This window comes from Anguilla anguilla, chromosome 3 (genome assembly GCF_013347855.1).
Source record: "Anguilla anguilla isolate fAngAng1 chromosome 3, fAngAng1.pri, whole genome shotgun sequence".
Lineage (NCBI taxonomy): Eukaryota > Metazoa > Chordata > Actinopteri > Anguilliformes > Anguillidae > Anguilla > Anguilla anguilla.
In genome coordinates, this window is record NC_049203.1 from 24,936,752 (window position 1) to 24,955,098 (window position 18,347).

General features: G+C 43.1%; 1 protein-coding gene across 18 annotated transcripts in view; it reads right to left on the minus strand.

Annotated features, from left to right (window-relative positions):
- Positions 1-741: 741 nt before the first annotated feature.
- caska (calcium/calmodulin-dependent serine protein kinase a) overlaps positions 742-18,347 on the minus strand; it is a 159,287-nt gene continuing 141,681 nt past the window's right edge. For 5 of the 18 annotated variants that reach the window (XM_035407847.1, XM_035407844.1, XM_035407841.1 and 2 more), the window contains 7 exons: positions 15,004-15,200; positions 13,668-13,783; positions 7,457-7,537; positions 7,036-7,116; positions 6,088-6,290; positions 4,952-5,035; positions 2,072-2,248 (listed from right to left, as the gene is read on the minus strand). In XM_035407847.1, coding sequence (XP_035263738.1) covers positions 2,072-2,248; positions 4,952-5,035; positions 6,088-6,290; positions 7,036-7,116; positions 7,457-7,537; positions 13,668-13,783; positions 15,004-15,200 — 939 coding nt within the window. Of the gene's footprint in view, positions 2,249-4,951; positions 5,036-6,087; positions 6,291-7,035; positions 7,117-7,456; positions 7,538-13,667; positions 13,784-15,003; positions 15,201-15,837; positions 15,877-18,347 lie in introns of all 18 variants that reach the window. The other 13 variants (XM_035407832.1, XM_035407839.1, XM_035407838.1 and 10 more) reach the window with 5 other exon arrangements.

Genomic DNA, 18,347 nt, shown 5'->3' on the forward strand with positions numbered 1-18,347 from the left:
ATGATCTGAAGTGCTGGAGGTCTGAGACATCCTGTGCGTTCCTTAGTGGATATTCACTTCAAGTCAGTTTCTGACTAAATAAAATCATCTAGTGAATTTTGGTGAAACTTCAGCGATTCCATACACCTGCAGGTGAGCCAATACCTCAGTTCCACACTTCAGCCACAGAGAAATATCCCATATAGGAAAAAAATAACACTCTCCCTAAATGATCCTAAATGCACCTAACCTAAATTCCTGTCTGGTCGTCCGTCATCAGATCGTGTCTGCCGTAATTTTCCGTGTAGAGGGGTGGGTGTGGCTACAGAGCCTGTAGGGAGGGATCAGGTTTCAGCAGAGCATTTGCAGCTAGCAACTGCAATGGTGGCAGTGAGGAAGCACAAGTAGCTACAGCAAAGTGAAACAAGCCGAAAGGGCTCATTCAAAAACCAGTCAAACTTGGAATTAATTTTTTTCACAGCTATAAAAAACGGAGATTTAAAAATAAAAACGGTTTAAAATAGATATAAAATATAAAAGCTGAGGTGACTGGGTGGGGTGGAGGAGAAGCCTTTAGATTGTAAACACAGGACCACAGCTAAAAATCCTACATAGTGTGCCTTTAAAAAAAACGTGATTTTGATGTGCATTCAATTAGTTGAAAACCAAAAGATAAATGCAATGTATCAGTGACAGATCAAAAGAAGTGTGAGTGTGTGTTTGATCACATGTGCGTTTGCAAAAGAGAAAATGCAGAGACTGTTTACTTTTTGAACACATAAAAGGAAATATATTTAAAAAAGTGTTCATACTGAAGAACTGCTTTATCATTAGCAGAGCAATTTACACAGGGCAGTCTGAAGTCAACAGTTTGTCATGTACATAGACTTTTTTGATACACAAACTGGTTCTTCATTTGCAAAGTGTTTCACTTTGCTCAACATGTGCACCCCTCCCCCCATTTGAAACAATTACACACAGAATAAAAATTGCTGTTTTCTTCCCCGTTGATTAAATTTAATTAAAACATTAATACTCTCAGACGACACGTTTCTGAAATGGTGAATCTGGAACAGTCTCTTCCCCCCCTTGTTCTTACGACAAATTAAATTGAGACAATTTTACAAACACATCTCACAACATGGCTGATAAAAATCGGTTCATTTAGAAAGTTGCCCAGAATGGAAGGGATGTGCATAGGTGTCATTCCCTCTTCTCTTCCCCCTCAGGTGAGTCGTTTTTCTTTTTTTTTTCTCTTTTCCAAATAAAAGGAATGTTCTCTGCTGTAGATAACAGTAGTCTGACACTGATAACACAGACAGCATGTAAGCTTTCAGAATGACCACATGCATGAGACCTCATTCAAATCTCTAAAACATTTATGTATTCATTTAGAGAGACAGTATCTACGCAGGGGGACGCATTAGCAATTGTGCAAACCAGGAAGCGCGCACACACACGCACACGCACGCGCACAAACACCCACATACGCACGCACAACAAAAAAAGCTTGTACTAAAAAAAGAAGGCTCTATCAAAGAAATTAAACGTGACCGTAGTGCTTTATGCTGTGGTTAACAAAAAAGGTTTAAATAAATAAAAGAACAAGTAAAGGATCAGGAAAGACACCGCAGTGTTTATGTGCTTTTCATCTTGTCTATAGAGGTGGTACCCACAGGCAGTAGTGCAGAGAGAGGTTACCTTCCCAATATGAAGCACAATACTCACAAAAACGAGGACACGGTTAAGGGCACAGTCCGACACATCTCTCTCTCTCACTCTTTCTCTCTCTCTCTCTCCATGCCCGATACTGCTCTTAGATACTGTCCCTTTAAAACCAAAAGTCTAGAAAAATGTTGTCTCCTAGCTATAAGGACATGACAATATTTAAATTTTTATACAACACTACGTCTAGGTAGTCTTTGGGGGGGAGGGGGGGGCGGCAGGGGGGCGCGGAGTCTGAGTGTCTGAGGCTCTTCCAGGGAATTAAGTTCTGTAGAGATGCATCGCAAAGGAATGGCGCTGGACATGATGGACAGGGGCGGGGCCAGGGTGGAGAGTGGGCGGGGCTAGAAGGTGGGCAGGGCCAGGCCTAGTAGACCCAGGAAACGGGCACCCATTGGGCCGTCGTGCACACCAGGTCGATGGCCTCCTCGAGGTATCTGATGGTCTCGTCGATCTCGTTGTTGATGATGGTCTGGTCGAAGTAGTGCGCGTAGGTCTTCTGCAGGATCTCCGACTCCTTCTGCAGCCTCTGGAGTGACTCGTCCTTCAGGGCGGAGACGGGGAGAGACGGACAGGAGGGGCAGGGCTCAGTTAACAGCAGCTCAGGAGTCAGGAGAGCCCATTACCATCTCACCCGAGCACAGGAACCCCTTACAGAAATGGAATATACTACAAGAAAATGTAATATATGTAGACTTTTCTGAAAATAAAATATATATTTCACAGCAGTGAAATTAAAGAAAAAATAAATATTAATATCTGTAGTATAATATACTGTATATTGCAATATCTGTGTGACAATAATTTGTATTTTTGCCCATATATTTGTTAAGCGTTCACTGTATATTCATGCAGTATATTTAATTTCTGTAAGGGAACACTACTGAACACGCAATCTTACACAAACCCCTTAGCACTCTAACACACTAAAAACATTAAATCCACAGGACATTCTACCCACCATATTCACAGGGATAAAAGAACACGCACACATACTGCAACATTAGGGACTGTGGACAGGGCAAGGGAGCACACCCCTCACCCCAATGTTCTTTCCTTAAAGACAGTCCAAAGCCAGACAACACCTGACGCATCCACCCTCACAGTGCAGACACCTCTACCACACGCTGACAACCCCATCTCTTACCCAGAGGACTGGAGGGAGCGAGGGAGGGAGGAAGGGAGGGCAGGAGGGGAGACTGCGCGAGGCGGAGGTACGACCGACACGTAGCACTACTAAACACACGCGCACCCTTAAACACTGCAGCTGCGACTGACAGGCAGGGTTCGACGCTAAAGCTCTGCTGGCCTCTCCACTCATACTTACAGGAAGCTTTCTGCACCACCGGGGCAGCTGAGATTGAAGCAGTGAGAGGGAATGCAAATGAAACAGCGCTCATGCAAAACCACAAGAGTGGACAGGGTCAGTCATGCAATCAATGAATAAACACCAACAAATCAAAAAAAAAAACAGAAAGGTCACAAGAAGCCGGGGATTGGATAATGCTGCAGGCAGGGGCAGAGCCTCCCGGTCCTGTTAGAACACTGATGTGATGGGCAGACCGCTTTCGATGGACGGCGATTATTGGTAATCAACTCACGATGAAGATTACATCCGGAGATTAAATCTCTACTAAAACAAATGGAGTGCTTTTTTTTAACTCTGAAAACACTGACACAAGGTGCTTTTGCTTTCAGTTTGCACTGCTCAAACAACTCTGCTACTCTCCTTCAGATACTGTACAGTAACTTTGGGTTTTGGGAGATATCTACTGGGTTGTGAAATTATTATGACAGAATAACCCCGGGTTTACATCCCCCTCGCTCTCGCCAGAAGTCATTTATTGTCAATGGAGAGGGGGCGACTCACTTAAATCCTACTGCATTCTTCAAGATGGTGCCAACTAAACAAACTGCTCATAGTAATTGTCCTTACTATGCTCTTGCTTGCTTAGCAAGTTCTTGTTTAGGTCAGTGGTACACAAACTATGGGTTGGCCAGCCAAACTTAGGTCACGGGGGATATCCATTTGGTTGTGATATTGATACTACTTAAAATACATTTTTTATTGTTTGCATCTGACAGTGTATTTCATATGATCACGTAAATCCCTGCTTTAATGTTGACTGGTACGTCATTCCTACTGCACTCCACCAATTTTACCTGATTACCTTGTTTATTGCTCATATAATGTAAGATAGTTAACAAATGTAGCTAACCATGACAATCCAGTCTTTCCGTGCTTTTGATATTTTTAAAAATCGGTAACATTGTTGAAATATTGGCTGTATTGGAATATTATCTATTTTGTTTAATTTCCCAATGGGAAATGGATAAATGGCTGATACGTCCCCTTAAAAAGAAATTAATTGACAATTACTTTAATGTTAATGAGAAGAAATGTTTTGTTTTAACTTATGGCTTTCTGTCTGGCAGCTTTGAGCACTTCACCCATACTATGCAAAAGCAATAAACATATCAGACTGAATTACATGCACATAATGCCATCTCATGAACCCAGTAAAACCTCCATCCCCACATCCAGTACTTTTTGAATGATGGGCACAGACAAGTGTATCAAAAAAGGATTTAAATGCCTGCTCACTGTCTGATTCTGAAAAAAAATACACAGGCAATGCTGGTAAACACCTGGGTAAATGAGGGATAACAGGTATATGCAGAGCAGGGGCTACTACACAGGTGTGGCTCAGTCATTATGCAAATAACATCCCAGCATGCACCGGGTCATAAATAAGGGTTTCCCGTAATTATGGCTAATAAGGCTGTAGGAGGAGAACTTTTAAACTGGGCCGCATGTTTGGCGGGCGGTGCTTCAGTGACCTAGACAGCTCAGGAGCCAGTCTTGAGCAATACCAGAGAGAGCGCTTTCCTATTCTGTAAACTAAGTGTGAGCTTCTTGTGACGTAGCGGTGTCATTTATCTTCTGCAGAATTGGTAAGCTCTTTTCTAAACGTAGTGCAAGGGCAAATGTAGCGGGGCCCAATACCCTATTAAGTGACTACTTTGTTGTTTCCATTTTTTGTGAATTTCATACATAGAATGGCCTATAACAGGACAACATTGCATTATTGTACAACTCAGCAGCACTAGTTTCTGTTATTCGGGGATCAAAGAGACAGGCTTTTACTAACAGCATGCACCACAAAGACAAGAGGATGCTGGGAGCACAGAAGAGACAGAATGAATATGAGCGTGTGTGGGCACATGCGCTTGTGTAGAACCTCACCTCGTTGATGCCGGGGGTGATGGTCGGAGCCGCGATGAAGACGACATAGGGTGCAAACTCTGCTGTCCGCAGGACTTTCAGGGCCTGGAAATAAACAGACAAAAAGGTTCAGTAACTCACTTTGCTAAGACTAAACCAAGATCATTAATATGAGACTAAGCAAGGTCATCACTTCCTGATTGTCATTTTGATTTCAGACATGGACTTCCCCCAGCATAGAGATGAAAAGCTGCTTTATGGCAGTGTTTTTTTTTCTTTCTAAAAGGGTTTAATGTATGAAGACAGTCCAAAGCACAGGTGTCAGAATCCAGACTTGGAAGGCCATGGTCTGCTGGTTTTTGATGCGTATCAGAGATTCATTTAAAACACCCATTGGCTACAGAGTAGACACACCATGTTCTCAAGGCCCTAATTGCCTGCCAAATGTGAAAGGAAACCTGAAAAACACAGACACTGTGGAGACACTGTGGCCCTCCAGAGTTTGGCACCCTTTGTCTAAAGTGTGTGTGTTAGGGGATGGAGGCCTCCCCAAAAATACATGAACATTTAACAGCTTATTTCCTTAACTTATATCCCATTTGCCAGTAATCTTTACATCAGCAACAGAATTATGCAAAAGCAGTGCAATTCTACCATCTTTGAAAATGAGAAGGTCTGCAAACCAGAAAATAAAGTAAAAAGGATTATTGCCAAACTTATTCTCCTTGCCTTAATTGTTAATTGTTTCGCATCTTTTATAAGAGGAGCATGAGGGTGAATAGACAGAACGGGCCTCATTCACCAAACCTCTTACTTTTGTTCTTAAAAACATTCCTATGAAAAACCAACATGGGATTCATGACATGTGCAGACCTTTGTTTTTGTGCATATCAAGGTGTATGAGATTATGAACGCTAACTGTTTGTAAATTTTATGGACAATCCTGTTCATGTGATTAGCATAAAGAAACAGCCATGAATAAGTACAGATAAGAAAAAAAATGACGAATGCCAACATGTTCGTGGAAACGTTCTTACATACAGTTAACAATCAAATGTGATCGTACGCATGTTTCGTGAATGGAGGCCCAATGTGAGGGAAAGGTTCCCTTTAATAGAACCCCTGGATAGGAGTCTTTTGGCAGGAACAGGCCGTACCTGCGGCTCCACGTCCAGTATGGAAATAAGGCCCTGCTCATGAATTTTGCGTATGGTCTCCAGCCGGGTGCCATACATGGCGTCTTCGTGGCTGCCGTACTCCAGGTAATCGTTGTTGGAGATGTCCTGCATCATTTGGTCGTGCGATACAAAGTAGTAGTTCTTCCCGTTCTCCTCATCCTTCTTTGGAGGTCTGGTTGTGTCTGCGAGAGGGAGGGAGGGGTGTCAAGCTGGTTACGGCACGGCTGGATTTCACAAGAATTATGGGTGGAGCTACAATACACTATTGGGAGCACACTGAACCAATTATTAACTGTTGCTGTGGTCTTCCGATTTGTTCAAATCATCTGATTTGGTGAGCCAGTGATTGACAGATTGGTGTAGCCCCACCCACAATGGAGTTCATGAAGCCTCACTCTTCCATCACTAGCATTAGCACACTGGGCCAGCAGAATCAATTAGGACAACTCTTGCAGAATATGGTTATTGGAATATATTGTTAATCTATTTACTTTTTGCATTGTTAATCTTTTTACTTTTTGACAATATGATGACAATGTATTTCACAGCAGTGAAGTAAAAAAAAAAAAGATACATTTTTTGGTTCATGATGCAAAAGGGTGCCAGGCATTGAAAGCAAATCCTTTTGACAGGGTTTTGCTTTTCTCCATTCACTATTGTGAAAGATTCTCACCGGCAGAAAGATCAGCCTGTTTTATCAACTGAAAGATGAAAGGCAGGTTCTGAATTGCCAGTAAGAAAACCAGCATATATCATATGACAAACCACATCTAAATATTTCATAGTTATCCTGTCATTTGGTTAAAATGGCGGAAACAATGCCGCTGAAGCTTGCTATAAAACCCAGGCTGACAGTCAGACTTTTCAACAGCCTAATGTGAGGAGCCTGGTTTCGGACAGAGGGGATGCTAGGGCTAAGGGTCTTACGCGGAATGGGGTAGGCGAATCTGTCGGGGTGCTTCGTGATCAGCGTGTTCTTGATGTGTCTCCTGCCGACACCGTGGGCACCTGTGAGAGGGAGAGGTCAGTCAGGGGTCAGTCCTCCAGCGTTCCTGCTACCAGAAGCTCAGTCAAGCATGTATGAGCCCCATATGAAAACTGAATATACTGCAATATATTGAAATGATACATTTTGTCAAGCTATTATAAACACTTCGCAATATACAGTTTTGGACAAATATAGAGCTTACATTCAGATTTAAAAAAATAACTCTGAAATATATTTATCACTATTAACATATTTATCATAATATAAATCAATTTATCATTAGTATCTACATATTTATCATTGGAATGCAACATATTTAATTTTCTTAAGGGACTTACAGTAAGTCATGGTGTCACCTACCTAACAAGACTAGCGTTTTCCTCTTGAAAGCTGGGAGCTTCACCACTTCTTCATATGTGACGAGATCTAGTTGATCGAACACTGGAAGGGAGGAGGAGGAAGTTGTGAAATCTCCGTGGGAGGAGAGGGAAAGGGCCAGAGCGTGTCAGCTGTGACCGGAAACTGACCATTGAAAAACCCAGTGACAAGGTCGCGATGGACAATGTGCAATGGCTTAACTGACAGAAATGGTGGCTTAAATGATGTGTGCGTGGGTGGTAGAGACGACCAGAATTTGGGCGTTTCAGAAACAGCAGAAGTGCAGAATGAAATCTGTACATGGCACATAAATCTGAAGGTTTTTTTTTTACTACATAAGGCCTTAATCCAAAAGGGATTTTTATTCTTTTAAGAATTCCTTTAAGATGCTGCTTATTCTGATATCTCTTCTTATGCAACTTGATTGTGTGACATCTGTGAGAAACGAACACACTCTTTGACCGTGGGGTAGTGGAGGGATTTGGTGGGGTGGGGGGCTTTTTTGTGTAGCTGTGGGTTTTCTGTGAACTCAGTTTTTACTAATTCATTTATTTTTTCACTCTCGCTACCTATGAGAGAGACTACAATTCTGGATTAAGTAGAGCTACAATGGCCTGTCACACCAACAAATCAAAATGCCAGTCTCTCCAACAGCAACACAATAATTGTTTCAAACGAGCCAGTCACCGAACAGCATACTGTAGCTCCGCCCACATTTGCATAAAACCTTAGCGCTCCATCACTAACTGTTGCCTCGGTGCACACACGCCAGTAAATACTGTTGAATATGTGTTGAATATTTCTTGGCTGGAAAAATAGAGTTTAGGGATTCAATGCAGGTGTGAAACATCCGTCAGTGTCTGAGAACTGCAGGCATCAGCATAAAATCGCAAATATAAAATTTGGTTGGATATATTCCCAGACTGTCTACAATCAAAGTAAACTCTGAAAAGGTTCTTTTGAAAGAAAAAAATAAACATTCTGCAATGCTACCTTGCCAAACCAAATTTAACTGATAAAAAATGTGTTTACTTATTTTTTTTTTTCGTAAGAGATGGATAATCATTGTTCCTGTGAAAATAAAGGCAAGAAAAATTATGGATTGGGGACAAAATGAAAGAAATGGTTTCTGGGAAACCCAAGAAACAGAAGTGAGTAAACTTGCCTATTACACAGAATACAGACTATTTCAGACCTCCATGATTTAACATTCCTACTGCACATGAAGTTCTGCCCTGAGACAAACAGTCAACTGCAGTGTAGGTCTCTGGTCATTCAATCTTGTGTTCCGTTAAACTACTGTGTCAATCTAATGCCTCCAATACCCAGAGTTCCCTGCTCCCTCCAAACTCTCACACTCCTTTAGGTAGATTATCTAACGTGCTGAATGTGATCTGATACACTCACTGCCACCCTTGTGGAGGGTTCGACAGTTTTCCAACGCTCAAGAGCAAGCAAGCAAAACTGCATGCAATGCTAGAAGCGGCGAGAAAAAAAGAACACTAGCGGTGTGGTTTTGGCTGGGCCGAACTTGGCAGAACTGGTTTGGTTCACAGAGCGAGCAAGGCCATTGTTTTTCCTGCTGTCTCGATCAATGTATGACAATGGATGAGGGCGGTATGGGGAGAGAAAACCAAAAACCAAACCTTGACAGATCTATAAAATAGCTGGGGCAAGGGGAGTGGGGAGGAGCACCAAAATAAAATGAAATGAAATCACATGAATACCACAGCTTTCTCCTCACTGTTTCCTTTTGTCTTTATCTTCCATCACAACAGAGACAAAAGGGAAGAGGGTACTACAATGTTAATAAAACGTCTTCATGGCAAACACTCATATGGGCACCGGGAGAGGTTGAAACAAAGCAAATAAAAGCATCGTCACTCAGTGTTACTTACATGCAGAGAGGCCATTGGGAGGAAGACAGCATGTAAAATGGACAGGGGGGGAGGGGAGGGTCATTGAGATATGGGTCAGTTAATTTGGTCAACCAAAACACAACCGGAAAACAACACATACCTTATAAAGCTGCATTGTTAATAACAAGACACCCATAAACAACCAACACTAACGCGTGACATGAGCATGCTCGGTGAGCCAGAACGGAACCATTGTGAGGTGGTTCCGGTAGCAGGCGAAAGGAACATGAAGACATGCAGGCGTGTGCCAAAAAATGTCTCACAACTTAAAAAAACAAAAAAACAATGGCTGCTCCAAGTGACAACTGGCGTATTTTAATGAATGACTATTTTCAACAGTTTTGCGATGCATTTCCCTGAAATCAATATAGCGGTCGTTTAAAATGATAAAAATAAACAGTGCTGTGTGTGGATGAAAGTGGGGAAAAAACAGGCTAATACTGCAACAGTCACTAATGTGTGAATGCACATTTAACGTGAATGGACAGAGATCACTTAATATGAGAAACCAGGTCTCTATTATGGCAAAACAAGAACAAAAAAAAGTGTATCAGAGTGGAACTGAAAGTGTTTAAAACACATCAATAACATAGATATCTTTGGTTGTCATGCATTTAAAATGTGCTAATGAAAACATGCAACATTTCAATCACCAAACATGTCTTTACTTGAAACCGTTTTTGCTTCGGTACGATGCTAAAACGTTCTAAAACATTATCAGTGCACAGCTGCGCGGTACATACATAAGGGATCAGCGAGCAAACAAGCAGTAAATGCCCTCAAGAAGAGAAGCAAAACACCTTCACCTTCCGCAAACCCAGCATTAAGGGCCCACAGAACAGGCTGATTTGTACGGGTACATCGGTAGACGGGATTATTGTGTAAAACAGATGTGCAGACAGGTAGCTAGGAGAGCGGAGGTTTCGAGAGCAGAGACAGGGCAGGGCCAGGCTGGGCCACAACCCCATTCACAATGGGGCCTTATCGAGCCCGACTGGAACTCCCGAAACCTGCGTGCAGTCCCGCCTGCCAGATTTCCCCAGCGGCCTGACATACCCCCACAGACACGTAGACACGCGCACACACACACAGAACTCAGCTTCACCCCACCCCACGATGCGCCATACACACGCGAACATCTTTACACAATTAAATTACCAAGGAAAATAAAAAACAAACAAAAGCACCGAATTGCGGCCACCTCTTCCCCTCCCTCCCCACTGTATCTCTCTTTAATCTCGTACAGGAAACTGGGGCAGCGGGCTCAGGGGGGATTAGTGCTTATCTGCCCTCCATCCAGCGCCTGGCATAAGGGCAGAGCTGGTCTCCCCAAGCTTCCTGGGCTCCGGGGCTGGGACATGGCGGAAGAACTCTGTTACCCACGTTTCCCCCAATGCCTCCCCCCCCCCCCCCACCCCCCCCCCCCCCCCCCCCATCGCCCACGCGACTGCTCAGGCAGACAGACGCATCGGGGCCGAGCCTTAGCAAAGGGCTGTGTCAATGCCCCACTTACAGGCCCCCGGGCGCTTGAGGGAGGAAACGCAAACTGCGCGCTTTTATTTGTTTGACATTTTAAAAGACAATCCCGGGCAACGTAGGCTAACTGGAGCATACATTAAAAAGATTGAGGTTACCACAACCAAGTATAAGACTACCTGTTCTGTTCTCCCTCATAGCGAGCTGATGTAGCACACACAGCATAAGATTGCTGGAAAGAATACATAAGGAATGCACTCGATAGGTATCACGTTTTGATGGGCGTGGGGGTGATGGCATTTGTGGAAAATGGCCATTTCCTGTATGTGAAGGAAATCATTTCCTCTTTTCTGGAGGAAGGGAGACAATGATTTTGGACATTTTAATTATGATCATTTATCCATTAGGTGGGTGTCTTCATGCTGCAGTTCATGTTTAACATGTAAAAAGAGAGAATTCTTACAAGAAAGGACAGTAAGAAGATGGAGTATCCCAGAAGCACTCAGGCAATATTGACATTTCTACCTGAAAGACCTTGTAGCATCCCTTTTTCCATTAAATTTATAGTGTTCAATAAGCCAATTACTTTTTTTCCAAATTCATGAATGGGAAAATAACAATTAACTTTGATGTACGTCTATCGTTTTTAAACACAGGAGGACCGACACAGCGTGTTTGTACTGACATACTGAACAGACACTTCAAGTTCGCTTCTGAATGGCAGATCTACATGCCCATGCAAATTGCCATGCTGAAAATATAAATACCACATTCTCTAAAAGACAAATACCAAATCCAATAATGTAGACAGTATAAAAATGTTGTTTAATTCAAGACAAAAAATATTTTTAAAATTATCTTTAGAATATGATGTGTAGTTCCATGACATTCCATGAGCAAGAATCTGCGCTGCACTGGGGTACCATATAAATGCTACTGCTATCCTGTCCTAGCCAAAGAAAAACAGAGATAGGGTTTCCACACTTAAACTGAGGCAAAACAGGAAGGAAAACTTTCACAGCACTTCCTTCCCATTTTTGAAGGACAAGCCCCTGTCAGAGATGGGAGTGGGTGTGTATGACACACAGTCGTTTCAAAGTGGCTTTAATTAAACAGTCTCACACGCAGAGTGTGTAGCCACATTAGTGCTGTTCTCTGTTCTCCTCCCACAGACTGAGTCATTTACACACGAGGGAATTCTGGGCCTTCCACAATAAGCCTCAGGCAGTATTTCCTAAAATCAAGCCTGAGTACCCACTTTATATGCCGGTTTTAGTTGCAACCATAACCGTGAACCTGTGAATTGTACGAAGCTGTTAACTGTTCTTAAGTATCACATTTAATGTCTATTAAAGGATGATTTACCCTCGTAAGGCCACATTCTGTCAGAAATAACTGCGTGACAAGAATAAATGTTCCATAGTCTGATTCCAGGAATTAGTCCGATTAACCAATGCGTTAATTTTATGTTATGTGTGATAAGTGATTCCTTTACAAAGAGGCTATTATTTTAACTTAGTCAATTATGCCGGAAATTATATTGTAAAATCAGGGGGGCCAGGCCCTTAGTCTGTTAAGAAACAATAGCAAAAAAAAAATAGTGGGTCTTAATTTTGGGAACCACTTGCTTTGGGAAACTAGATATCCTGCAAGGTGTCAATGACACCAGACATAATGGCTATCAACACAAACATGACCGCTTCTGTTTCTGTGCATTTAGATGCATCATATATATGCATATATGTATGCACCATATATAGGCATCTGCTATATCTCCTTAATCATCATTCAACACAGAATATCACCAAATGCCTGTTGAGTTATTAATTTATTGCATGGCATTCTGTAACCCACCAGAATGTTTTGCTACTGTTAACAGTTGAAATAGCTGTTGTGCCCACTCTTACTATTCTCAATTTTGAGTATCATATTCCTGGATTCACAAAATGATTTTAAACTCATCTCTTTGATCATACTTCATTAACTGAATAACAATAGGGGCGACATGGCTCAGGAGGTAAGACCGGTTGTCTGGCAATCGGAGGGTTGCCGGTTCAAACCCCACCCTGGGCATGTCGAAGTGTCCTTGAGCAAGACACCTAACCCCTAACTGCTCTGGTGAATGAGAGGCATCAATTGTAAAGCGCTTTGGATAAAAGCGCTATATAAATGCAGTCCATTTACCATTTACCATTTACCAATAGAGATTGTGAAGTTGGACAGGCAAACAGATTATTTGCACAGGGTTCAGTCAAAGCTCCAGCCTCCAACCTGGATGCCACAATTTTCAGTCCACTCCTTTTCCTGTTTCTTGGATTTTTTTCAGTTTTAAAAAGCTTTAGGATCGTTCAACAACTTAAGTCTGGTTTGCGTATGCCCTAAAACTGGTAAGATTCGCTTGACTGAGTATAGGGGAGAGTTGACCTAAAGTGACCTAAATTTTAAAGCAGTCCCTCTTTTAGCATCACAACCGTATAAATTACTATTAGAGTACCACCTGATCATATATACATAATCAACTTCCAAATGATGGCCAAATAATAACATCCTCTCTGCAGTAAACAACAGCAGGGATTCCAAAGAGAGAGGGGACATGGACGAGTAACTCGCTCTGTCTCTCACTCACTAGCAAGGACAGAATATATTGCCAGTCAGGGTCAGCGCTCTACACTGGGACATCATAACTCGACACCAAGACCACTCCCGCCTGGACCCCCTGCAGGATCTGGCTTGGATGGCGGTGGCGAGGAGAGGACCGGAGGGGCCTTCCCTCCAGCGCGAGGCCCTGGCCATCTTACCTGCATTGTGCTTCGCTAGGTATTTGTCTTTGTACTGTTTCTTCTTCTTGCCAAACCAGGTACAGCTGGCCTGCTGCTCTTGCTTAGTTTTCTCCATGGCTATACAGGCCACGCGCCTGCAAGACACAAAACAACGATGAGTTACGTTATGCAGGAGAGAATGCTAGAAGGGCAACAGCGGGGAAAAACTATAGTCGCATTTGTAAATATGACCAACTTGAAATGCGATTTACTTCAGTTGCAAAACCAGTTTTAAAACAATTTATCTTACAGCAAAACACTGCAGGATTTGGTGCTGATATTCTGTGATTAAGTGGTCGGGTCACATGTTTTTACTGTGAGAGGTTAAAGAAGCAGCGAGTGGGATGTGATTTTCCTTATGACTGAAATATTTTCTGATATCTATCCACACCACTTAGTGTTTGCATTAAGCATATCAATGATGTCTGTGTGAATGGCATATATTAACCCTTCACTATTGCTCACACAAGTAATTTGGACAGGAGCATGTATTGGTGCTCAAACTTAAATTCCAGCTGGGCGCCTGACAGCAGAGGTGTTATTACTGGAGTGTGGCAAAATGGTGTCTGAGAAAAAACATACTCATCACATTCCTTCACACATATAGACCAACAATTTTCCTCACACACTCAGTTTCACACACACACAAACACACACACAAACACCTATCCAACAATATAACATTCACTTTGTTATTCAATTATCTTACTAATATAATACACCAAATTGTATTGTTTTTGCAGCTCAGTGGCCATCCCCTTCCTTCTCCCATATCTCCCCTCTCATTATTTCCAATGCTCATTAAAGGGGCCTTTGTACCCAGTTTGTTTCTGTGTCCTATTTTCCAGCCCCCTAGGCCTTGAATGGGAAGGGAGGATTCGGGAGAACCAAATATAACCAGATACAGCTAGCTGGCAAAGAAGACAGATATTTATTTTCCCACCTGATGAGATGATTGAAATATAAAAATGTAAACAAAGGACTAGGCATAATTGCCCGGCGACCTGGCAACCAATCATCAAAATATTGACTGATGCCACCATGACCAACCAGAGCAATAGAATTCATCAGTTATATTACCAGTTTTCAGACTCTTATAGAAACTCTTCAGAACGTATGCCATCTCTGAGACCATAAGCATCCTGAACAGAAGCGCCAGCTGTTGCAGTCTTCTCCTGAGCGATTGTTAAATCTGTCTGAGAACTGCATTCCTGACTCTGCCTGGTGTTTTCTCTGGCTGCCGTCTGAGTCTCTCCCCCGGTTCCTCCTGGTGCTCCAGTGCATTCTGGGACGAACCCCCGGCGTTTGCCCTCACCACTCCTGCAGCTCGGGGGAAGGGATGAGGCCCGCCGTGCCGTTCTTGGTGTTCTCCAGCTTCCCCTGCCACCAGTTGTGGTCGTCCTTGCTTATGATCTGGATGATGTCGCCCACCCTGAAGCGAATGCCCGCCTCTTTGCAGGGGATGAGGTCATCCTTGGCCGGGTCGTACTCAAACTGTGCTCTGACGTAGATCTGAGAGGATGAAATGCACACGGGTCAGAGCTGCCCCTTGGGGGGGATGGGGACAAGGTGCTGATGGGTTAGAGTGAGAGAGAGAGCTAGAGAAAGGGAGAGAGAGAGAGAGAGAGAGGGAAAGAGAGAGAAAGAGAGAGAGAGAGAGAGAGAGAGAGATAACAGAACAGAGCCAATTTTCCCAATGCATGGGAGTACAGAAGATTCCTGGTGAATTGGAAATGGATTTGCGGAGGGGGGGGGTGTGTGTTGGTGCAGGTAGGTAGAGAGTGTTCAGCCAATAAGACTGTACTGTTTGTAAACGGGGATCAGCAGAACCCCCATGGAATTCCGTGGCCATGTTAGAGGCCTGCTTCCACAAAGGTTCCTGTTAACACATTATACAGCTCCTTTTGAACCCCTTTTTAGAGAAGCGAATTTAGAGTCCAGACAGCATGATGTTTTTTCAGATGAGCAGAAGTATGGCACAGGTATTATTCTAACAGGGGCGGCTATATATACATATACACTTAAAATGTCTATGAACTTTCAATACAACAGGTAAAACAATATGGGGCAGGGAAACTAACTCATGTGGAACGCTGTCTAGCACAACAGCACGGTAGCTACATCTATGGTATTGTTCTGCAAATCTTACCTTGTGGGACATTTTATCCTTGATTGTAGGTCTGGAGATCTAGGATTTGAAAGTATCACACACATCATGCAGTGAAAGAGTAGCCTGCTGTTAACATGAGTGCGGTGGGGGTGGGGTGAGTGAGGGGGGGGGTGGGGGGTTGAGGTTGAGCAAAATGGAGACTGCCCGGAGGCTAACTCTACAGCCATGTCTGAGGGGATGTTATGACAAAGGCAAACACAAGCTCGGCTCGGGCGTCAAGCACATCGGCGTAAGCCAATACTTGTGTCCAGAGCGGTGAGTCGCTTCGTCTCTTTTCTGAATGTTTTCTTTTTCTCTGAATTGAGTTAAACATCAAACTTAAGCTTTTTCCCTGGGGTGACAAAATGGCAAGCTCCCACAAAGAGGGACATGCAGTTTAAACTGGGCCAAAGCGCCCTCTACTGGCTTTTTATTTTAACAAGCTTTGGCTGGCTAAGAGACACTTTTTTCTCCTTATACTACTACATTTCACAAAAGGTGAAAAAGTTTGCCCAGGTAAACTGTTTGATTACACAGTAAACATGTTCATGTAAACCACTGAAGGGAGAGACAGCAGATTAGGCTGTGAAAATCAAATAATATAAAATGTTGGATTTAGGTTTTGTTAATTGCACTGTTGCTGTACTGGATAAGTTTAACAGCGAAGAAAACTGCAGAGATGAGACTGTTGTGAAATGAGATTTTTTTTCAGGTTTTTACCAGATTAATCAGAGAATATTGATTTTCAGACCCTAAATGTCTCCAGGACCACTAATACTTGGCTTTAATGCTGAATAATTTCTCCTGTTATCTGCAGTGAAACAGTTAACAACTGGCCTTCATGTGTGTGCTTATGACATACCTTCGATGAACACATTTAATTCAGAAAAATCTGTGATGCCTGATTAATTAGGACATATTCCTGTACAACTGTAATAATTACAGCTCTATAACCTGGAGGTGAAAAATGACCTGCCCCGACCACTGATAAATAATGCCTGTGCCAGTCAAATTCTGGGATTCTCACCATGAACAATTTGATATACGAAATATGCAGCGAAAATGCTTCCAGACAGAAAACAGCCATTACTGTGAGTTTAATAAACTCACTGTTGGTGATGCTGATTGGTGATTCAGAGGATGGAGGGGAGGAGTGTACAGTGTGTGTACAGGGGTGCCAGATGCCACCCAGACCCCTAACATGGCAGGGGCAGGGGAGCGAGGGAGCAGTGGAGAGCAGGGATGTGGGGTGGGGGTGTGCAGGAATTCTGGTGGTCTGAGTTAATTTCTTTAGCAAGGTGGAGAAGCAGCTGGGGACACAGGCTGACAATCTGACTCTACACCCCTTCTTAAAACAATGTACCTATCTCAATATGGTGTGGAAAGGAATTTGCATGTCTGCTATTTTGAAGAACAGCCAAATTAAGAGGGGTACATTGCTGAAGAATTATGATCACAGGAATATGCAGGAATTCTGTTTTGAATCCCTTCTTCAAAAAGGCAGAAGAAAAACTACTGGGGACAGACTGAAAACCCAACTGTAAATCCCCATTTTAAACAGCGTCTACCCCTCTTGACAAAGCACAGAAATGTGAGTGCATACCCACTGTTTTGAAAACCAGCCAAATTGAGAGTGCAATTCAAACAAATGAATGGAGAAATCCGGAAAGGGACCGCCAAGCGATAGCTGACTGAAAGATAGCTATACCTCCAACTGCCTAGTCTCAACTCCCCCATTAGCACCACAGAGAACAGGCCTTAGGAAAAGTCTCTCTGAAGGCTCAAAGGCCCAGATCCCAGGCCTAGCTGGAGCTGCTTTATTATCAGTATGGATGTTTGTAACTCAGTGACTTCCATTCATGTGCACCTGCGGAGAAGCCAAAGCATCCCTCTGTTTGTGCAGTTGAAATGCTCACACAAACAGTGCAGATCCTCTTATTAAACTCACGCTGTGGATTCAGACATCAGCCTCTCCCCAGACTGCATAAACAACCTTTGTTAGCAAATAATGGAGAAAACAAACAGGGGGATGTGTTCTTCAAGGTCTGCGTTAATAAGCTGTGTCTGTTCATGGGAGTGAGATGCCGGATGCTGGAAGACAAACACACACACACACACACACACACACACACACACACACACACACCAAACATGCACGCGCACAAAGACACACACGCGTACACACACTTGCTAATATAGCATATGCACGTGTATACACAGATATATTCATGCACAGGTATACACACACACATACTGTATACACATACACATACACACACACACACACACGCGCACACACACACACGCGCACAAAGACACACACACGTACACACACTTGCTAATATAGCATATGCAGGTGTATACACAGATATATTCATGCACAGGTATACACACACACATACTGTATACACATACACACACACACACACACACACACACACACACACGCACATATACACAGGCTCGTTTGATGGCGTAGAGGGGTAGAGGGGTGCCACTAAAAGGTACAG